We start from the raw sequence: 8,469 nt of genomic DNA, 5'->3' as shown, positions 1-8,469 counted from the left end.
AGTGTTCAGGACTTAAATGAACAAATTCCTCAAAGAGGCTTTGCCAAATTCCTTCTACTCATCACCTCTGCTTTCTAGAGCCTATCTGAGCCCTGGTGTCCCCATCCCTATTTTCTGCATTCTTCACCCTAATGCCTTCTGATGCAGGGAAGGCAGTTTCAATATCCTTTTAGCAGGAATTCTAATTAAAGTCCCAACTGAAAATTAAAAAAAAAAAAAGTCTGGATACCCCACAACAGGGAAAAATGCAAACAGCATGAAACATTCTCATATAAAATACCTCCCCACCACCTCACACTCTGTTCCCAGCCCCTGCTCTAGTCGTTTGAAGGATGCTTCTATTCAACCATTTTGAACCCAGTAGTATGTAAGCAAAACTTACAAATACTCAAGGCTAAAAATCATATGTTGCTTTATTTAAGCAATGACTTCTATTTTAACAATTGTTTTTTAGAGGTTAATGTTCCCTTTTTTTATTTCCCCACTTAAATGTGTTTTATTAAGTAGACCAAACTCATTGCAATTTCTTAGATAATGAAGGTAATATATATTTTTACTAAATGGTTAAAAAGACATGTGGTAACCATCCAAATGAGTTCTAGATTCCATGTAACTTTTTTTTTCACTCTTTCACTATGCTTTTCCCCAAATTACCGCCTTTCAGCATTCCCATAAATGCAGCTGGCACGTTTTCAACCCCTTCAGTGATGTATTCATGGTACTGGATTTTACCCTATAAGACCCATTTCAGCAAGTCTTTCAAAGCCTTCTGGTAGACTTCTCCTTGCCAGTGGGTGACAATGAACCCTACCGTGTGGAGTTGCTGATGGAGAATATTCTCTGGGGGTGGGCCTCTTATATACAGAGATGGCCCCACATATAGCAATTCTTCCAAATTTCTTCATCTGAGGATAACAGTGTTTGAAAACTCTCTCCTTACCTCATCAAAATAACAATCATAACCATCAGGAGAGGCTTTTTTCAAAGTTTCTTCCAAAGACTCTACTGTTTTGTGGTTAAAATGTCTGGCCACTCTGCAGGCAGTTTTTCCAGATCTTTCCCATCAGAAATGGAGTGAGTTGTCCAGCCTGAAGAAGCCACTACCATAGTTCCTGTTGGGAAGGCTGAGTTTTTACTTTCCACAGCTCTGACCACTTGCTGCCGCATCATCGCATCACCCTCCTTCAGTCGTTTGGCTGCCACTCCCAGGTAAGGATCCCCAGCGAGGAGCAAAGCTTGCAGCAGGACCTCTCCGTTGTTGAAGGGTGGGAGTTCAACTGTCTTCAACTCCAAATTACCATGAGGGGGGCTGCCTTCGAAGTGCTTCTTCAGGGTCCGGCTCTTAGCATAAACCATCCTGAAGTTCAAGAGTCCGTGGGTTCCACCACCTAGCTAGAGAAGGTGTTTGGGGTTGTAATGTTCCCTTTTGATAAACACGTTCTCTTATAATTTTAGATTATGATATTAGGCAGTCTTAGTGTCATTCGTGCACATCTATGAAGCAAAGATAATTTTTATCTTCTAGTTATTGAAGACTCTTCCTCACCCTTGCTTTTACCTTATTAAGTGCCTTGTCTATATTGCACTTTTCACTCCTTGCTGTACCTTTTCAAATCTTTGAATATCTGGCTAACATCATTTCCTTCATGTAAGCATTCATAATTATTTCAGTTTTTATTTATACCTCTCTTCTCTCCTATTCAAAAATGCTATAGTAAACCACACAATTAACCCATAGAAAAATATTGCTTATTTCTTGATTTTGTACATATATTAGTATTATCATCCCAGTTAGACTGTAAGTATCTCTCTTATGTTTGTGTATTCACCCCAATGTTGTGGTATCTATGAGAGAGACCAATAATAAAGACGGGTTGGTTGGTTGATTGATGGGTTAAAAAACATCAAAAATGGATTGAACATAAAGAAGAGAAATGCATTATGAAATGCTGATAAAAATGGAAATATTTTATTAATTTTATTTATTTATTTATTTATTTATAGAGAGAATGAGAGAAAGAGGCAGTAGGAGAGAGAGAGAGACACAGACAGAGAGAAAGAGAGAGAGAGAATCTTAAGCAGGCTCCATATTCAGCTTGGAGCCTGACTCAGGGCTCGAGCCCATGACCCTGGGATCATGACCTGAGCCGAAATTAAGAGTCAGGCATTCAACAAATAGAGCCACCCAGGCACCCCCAAAATAGCAATATTTTAGATAGATACATACAAGTGGAATTATGATGATCCAAATTTATTTCAAAACTAACTTTTCCTGGAATGTGAAGGTGAAAAACTCAAAACTCAGAGAGGTGCATTTCCTACGAGCAGAAGTCAATCCCCTTCCCAGCAAGCACTGAATTGTGAAATCGTATACCAAGAGGGGAAAGCAAAATGAAAACAGAGGAGCCTCCTGAGAGGTTTAGATCATTTAATTCATACAAGAACCATCAATAGCTAACATTTTGCAATTCTGATCACATGTCAGACACTGAGTCAAGCAAACTATTATCTCATTTGATCTAGTATCATCCCTATTTTATAGATGACAAAACTGACACACAAAAGAGGCTAAGGGTCTTCCAAAGGTAGCCCAAAATGTGCTGACTTCTTATTTTCACAGAAGCCCTAGACTGCCGGTACAAAAAAATATAGCAGTTTGAGCAGTGTGACATGAGAAGTGACCTGAGAGCACCCAGGAAACAGATCCCATCCAGACCAAAGGCAACTTCCAAGGGTAGCTGGTATCTTCTAAGGTTCAGAGTGTGTCAAACAGGTGAAGCAAGAAAAGAGTGTTCTAAGAGAAGAACAGTATGAATAAAGGCAAGGTGGCCCAAGAAGGCATAACCCAGTCGATAACTGCAAGTAATTGGAGACTAAGACACCAAATAGTATGAAATAGAGCACACAGGGTCCCATAATGACCTGTGCAGGCAACGTGTGTACAAAGGAATATCCCATCATGATGTCAAGGTATTTGAAATTTTTTTGTTCAGCAATGTTTATACTGACTGGAAGCGTACATGAATGAAACACCCAGAGAACAAAAAAATGACATATAATCATAATCTCTCAAATTATTGCCAGGAAAAATTTAAGGGAGCTGAAAGAGTGGGATATGACCAGTCTGGGAGGAGAATTTTTGGAGAAGGTAGGTCCTGAATCAGCTAAAGAAAGCCATGCGGGGTTGCCTGGATGGCTCAGTTGGTTAAGTGTCTGACTCTTAATTTCAGCTCAGGTCATGATCTCACAGTTGTGAGATCAAGCTCCACGTGGGGTTCTGTGCTGGATGTGGAGACTGCTTGGGATTCTCTTTCTCCCTCTCCCTCTTCCCCTCCCTGTCTCTCTCTCATTCTCTCTCCCTTCTCTCTCTCTCTCAAAAAAAAAGCCATCTAGGAATGTATGAATGAAATTTAAAGGTAGATATGTATGGTATATTGCTGGGGTATTTGAATATACACTCCTTTCTCCAATTAATAATTTTTTCCTGATTTGAAGACTATAACAAAACTTCACACGTTCAAGGCACAGAACTCAGCATGTCACCCAGTAAATCTTCATTTCTATAGCATAATCAACACCACCTATATCAAAACAGATTGTTTCTTGAAAAATTTGTTAAAATGATAGCTTAAAGTTATTGCTAATAGGGGTGCCTGGGTGGTTCAGTCTATTAAGTGTCTGACTCTTGATTTCAGCTCAGGTCATGATTTCATGTGTGGGGCTCTGTACTAACAGCACAGAGAGGAGCCTGCTTGGGATTCTCTCTCTCCCTCTGTCTCTGCCCCTCCACCACTTGCGTGCTTTCTCTCTCAAAATAAATAAACATTTAAAAACTTATTATAATAGAATATAATTAATTAAAATAACCAGAAATCAATTGAAAATTGGTTCAAAAACAAATTAGTAAAAGCATGGAGATTTAAGAATAAGGCAGAACATTTTGAACGGTTTTACTAGTTTGAACTCATCTCCCTTTTCCTCCAACATAAAGTAACAACAACAAAAAATCTTTGTATATTGGTAAAAAGTATTTTATTGGCATGTGAATAGTTGTGAATTTGTTTATTGGAACCTTTAAACTTTGAGAGATGTTTTCTTAAACTATATAAATGTATAAAACATAGTGATAATGGAAAAATTAATAATATCAAGTACTGAGACATCTATCAGCTGTGTCTTCCCAAATATATATCAAGAAAAAATGGGCTCAAGTAAAATCTTATGAAAAGTTCTTATTGAATAGAAGCAAAAACATGTTAACACCATGTAAAAATAATGGGATGAGCTTGTAAGAGGTTATGAAATGCCTTTTTCTGGAAACTTACTCCCAATTTTTTTTTCATTAAATACTTATTCTTCTGAAAGTAAAAGGTCTGGCCAAATGATTGTTCTAAGATTTCTCAGAAATGAATCTATTATCTTCTTTTTTGTTTTTATTTGTGTGTGCATATGTGCGTATGTGTACATGGACTGAATGAATCCTAGTATTTTTCAATATTTATATTGTTCTGAAAAGTTATATATGTACTAAGTATCTTACTAAAGGTTTATTTCTATGAATTGAGTTTTAAATCTCTTGGTCAACTTTCCAACCATGATTATGCACAATGATCCAATTATACAGTTTATGAGTTAATTTATTAACATTAATTATTGTTCATGTAAAGCTAGAAAATGGGATCTTGAAAACACTAAGTTTAAATATAATATCACAGACCCAATATTTCAACAGTAACATGAATCAGGTAATAAATAGCTCCCTTTGATCATTGTTTTTAAAGTCTCTTGAACCATGCTTTGATTAGTTCTATTTAATATTTAACATCTGGTTAGTCAATTTCAATCTGCAGGAAACACTGCTGGAAAAATTCTATGCTGACTAAATACATTTATAATACTACAAAGCTGACATGTAATTGATTTTAGTTCCCATAAAAGGATTATGTTAACTTTCCTTAATCTATATATTTGTATTTTGTGCAGTCTAGTGAATTCACACCAGAGATGCTAAATTTTTATTTCTTATCAATATTTTATGTAAAATTGATAGGATTATATTTTAGTCTAAGTACCACTTTCCAATTTTTCCCCTGAAAAGAAAATAACATACTAAAAACTATGACTGCACAACTGTAGTGCTAATACTCCAGGCTGACTGGCTGGGCACAGTACTTCTAGTTATCAAAAGGCATATGGTAGTGAAACATTTTCTCTAGGCTATCTGACCGCAAAGAGATTTTTAGATTAAAAAAAAAAAAAAAAAGATGTAAAAGTTTTTACTTCCCATAGCTTTGGGTTTGTTTGTTTTTTTTTTTTAAGTATTATTTAATTTAGGAAATTAAGAATTTTCTCATCATTAAATAAAGGGTAGTGATGTTTGCAAAGATTTGTTAAAGCCAGTATTTTGATTTTTGGTCATATATTATTTTACATTATTGCATATTAAAATATAGAAGCATGCCAAATTTATAAATAATATCCATTTCCAAGGAGGCTATAGATTTTATAAGCCAGAAATTTTGATTATCTTTTTTTTTTTTAATTTTTTTTTCAACGTTTTTATTTATTTTTGGGACAGAGAGAGACAGAGCATGAACGGGGGAGGGGCAGAGAGAGAGGGAGACACAGAATCGGAAACAGGCTCCAGGCTCCGAGCCACCAGCCCAGAGCCCGACGTGGGGCTCGAACTCACGGACCGCGAGATCGTGACCTGGCTGAAGTCGGACGCTTAACCGACTGCGCCACCCAGGCGCCCCATGATTATCTTTTTTTTTTTTTTTTATTGTTCTTATTTTTTTTAATGTTTATTCATTTTTTTTATTTTTTTTTATTTATATATGAAATTTATTGTCAAATTGGTTTCCATACAACACCCAGTGCTCATCCCAAAAGGTGCCCTCCTCAATACCCATCACCCACCCTCTCCTCCCTCCCACCCCCCATCAACCCTCAGTTTGCTCTCAGTTCTCAACAGTCTCTTATGCTTTGGCTCTCTCCCACTCTAACCTCTTTTTTTTTTTTTTTTCCTTCCCCTCCCCCATGGGTTCCTGTCAAGTTTCTCAGGATCCACATAAGAGTGAAACCATATGGTATCTGTCTTTCTCTGTATGGCTTATTTCACTTAGCATCACACTCTCCAGTTCCATCCACGTTGCTACAAAAGGCCATATTTCATTTTTTCTCATTGCCACGTAGTATTCCATAGTGTATATAAACCACAATTTCTTTATCCATTCATCAGTTGATGGACATTTAGGCCCATGATTATCTTTTTAACACTAACACTAACTTAAAACTTTTAGATATATAAAAATACACGTTTTCTACTTGGTTTCAAATACTCAATCTGTTGAAATTGGCAAGCTTTCTTTTCTTTAATGTTTATTTATTTACTTTGAGACAGAGTAGTATTGTGAAGGCAGACTATTGGAAGATGAATAAACAGGAGAGGGGCAGAGAGAGAAGGAGAGAGAGAATCCCACACAGGCTCCGCACTGTCAGCGTAGAGCCCGACTTGGGGCTCAAACTCACGAGCCATGAGATCATGATCTGAGCCAAAATTAAGAGTCGGACACTTAACCAACTAAGCCACCCAGGTGCCCCTTGCCAGGCTTTCTTTTCATTTCAGAATTCAGGTTCTCCTCTGTATATCGGGTGAGGGAAAATCACAAAGTGATATAAGAAAGATGAAGACAATGTTCAAATTTCAAGTCTTTCTCTAACATTGTCTACATAATATCTACTATTATAATTATAACAAGTTCAAAAGGTACTACAGTATGGGAAAGAGAAATATTTAAAACTATACCAAAAAAAATAAATCTTTTCTTTCTAAAGAAAAAGTCAATAAAGATGGCAATCTCTGGTAATAAATACACTAAAATAAATAAATAAATAAAGATCTTCCTGCAATTACGATGGTTGGCTGTCTCAATTCTACCCAAGTTTTCCATAGATTTGCAATAAACCATGTCTTTCACAGCCTCTTGGCTATTCACAGCGCTTGGACCAGTACTGAGCCAATGCTTGAATAATAAATACTAATAAATAAATATTGTGCTTGATAAATACTAATAGAGTACAGTGAAAGCTCGTATATAGCAAGTGATTCTTTTTAAAATGCACATAGTAAGAGCTAACTTAAAGAGGGTTAACAAGTATGTGTTGTCCAGATTCAGCATTTGCTTTCCTCTAATATAATTAAACTATGTTGCTAAAATAAAATCGGTTTTTGTTGTAAGGACTTTGGCTTTTACTCTGAGTGAAACGGGAAGCCTTGGAGAGCTTGAGCCAAGAAATGACATCATGCGGTAAATGTTTTTCGCTGTGGCTGCTGCACTGAGAACAGACTGAAGGATGCACATGTGAAAGGGGAGAGATCAGTTGGGAAGCTAACACAATCTTGGCAAACGATGATGGAGACTTGGACCAGAGATGGAGTGAAGAAATTGAAAAGAGGCTGGATTCTGCACACACATTTTGAAGGTAGGGCCAAAGTATTTGCTCACAAGAGAAGATGTGGTCCAAAAGAGACAGAGGGGTTGAGAATGAGTTCGAGGACTTTGATCCGAGCACATAGGAAGATGGAGTCAGAGGTGCTTGTTAGACACCAAGTAGAGGCTGAAAAGGCATTTAGACATATGGGCATGGAGCGGAGGGAGACAACAGCGAACATGAAGATTATTGGACACTAAGCTCTGTGGCATTTCACTCTTCTTGAAATATTACTGTCGTGCCTCGGGCAAAGGTTATTCCTTATGACCAGAAAGCTTACAATTGCTCAAAACTCGGAGACTTGGAAGGACACTACATTCGTGTTAAACCATAATGATTGTCAATTCAAGTCCTAGTGCAACTGTCACCTAATGTATTGGTGCTCAGGAACCCCAAAACAGAATAGGTGTTTTTATGTAGTTACATTCCTTCTGACATCTTGTGGGATTTTCTGGAAGTGTATAAAACAGCAAATACATTTGTTGTAATTCCATTCCATTTTAACAATATTTATTGAGCATTTGTGATGGGATGGTTGCCAAGGGACTTACAAATTAAATAGAAATCCCATAAATTTTGTAAAAATATAAAATATTATGGCTCTCGAGATACCTATAGTCTAAAGGGGAAATATACACAAAATAGGAGATATGCTTCGAAGGCAGTGGTTCTTAAACTTTAATATGCATAACAATCCCTGCACTCAACCCTGGGGATTTTTTTGCTAAGTCTGGCCAGGGGCCTAGTATTTTAACAAAATTCCATGTTATTCTATTGAAGATAGTCTGTGGCTCTAAGTAATGATACTTTTAAATGTACTAAATGAAAATTATCCTTATTTATTTATAATGTTTTATGTCTAACCTAGATATAAAGTGGGGTCGGCCTATCCCTTGAGACATAGATAAATTGACTCAAATTCCGAAACCTGGCCCTATTGACATCTGAAAATACCGTAAAGCTTTCTGCATATTC

The 8,469-nt window shown here is 36.8% G+C and overlaps 1 protein-coding gene across 1 annotated transcript; it reads right to left on the bottom strand.

Annotated features, from left to right (window-relative positions):
* Positions 1-395: 395 nt before the first annotated feature.
* Positions 396-1,371, bottom strand: LOC121037953 (prostaglandin reductase 1-like). Its single transcript, XM_040487430.1, has one exon. It carries the CDS (start codon positions 1,354-1,356, stop codon positions 1,003-1,005), a length of 354 nt encoding a protein of 117 aa, XP_040343364.1. The 5' UTR covers positions 1,357-1,371; the 3' UTR covers positions 396-1,002.
* Between the last annotated feature and the right edge of the window lie 7,098 nt (positions 1,372-8,469).

Source organism: Herpailurus yagouaroundi, unplaced genomic scaffold (assembly GCF_014898765.1).
Source record: "Herpailurus yagouaroundi ecotype Mexico unplaced genomic scaffold, PumYag 164, whole genome shotgun sequence".
In the NCBI taxonomy this organism is placed as follows: Eukaryota; Metazoa; Chordata; class Mammalia; order Carnivora; family Felidae; genus Herpailurus; species Herpailurus yagouaroundi.
This window is presented reverse-complemented; position numbering and strand designations above follow the sequence as displayed.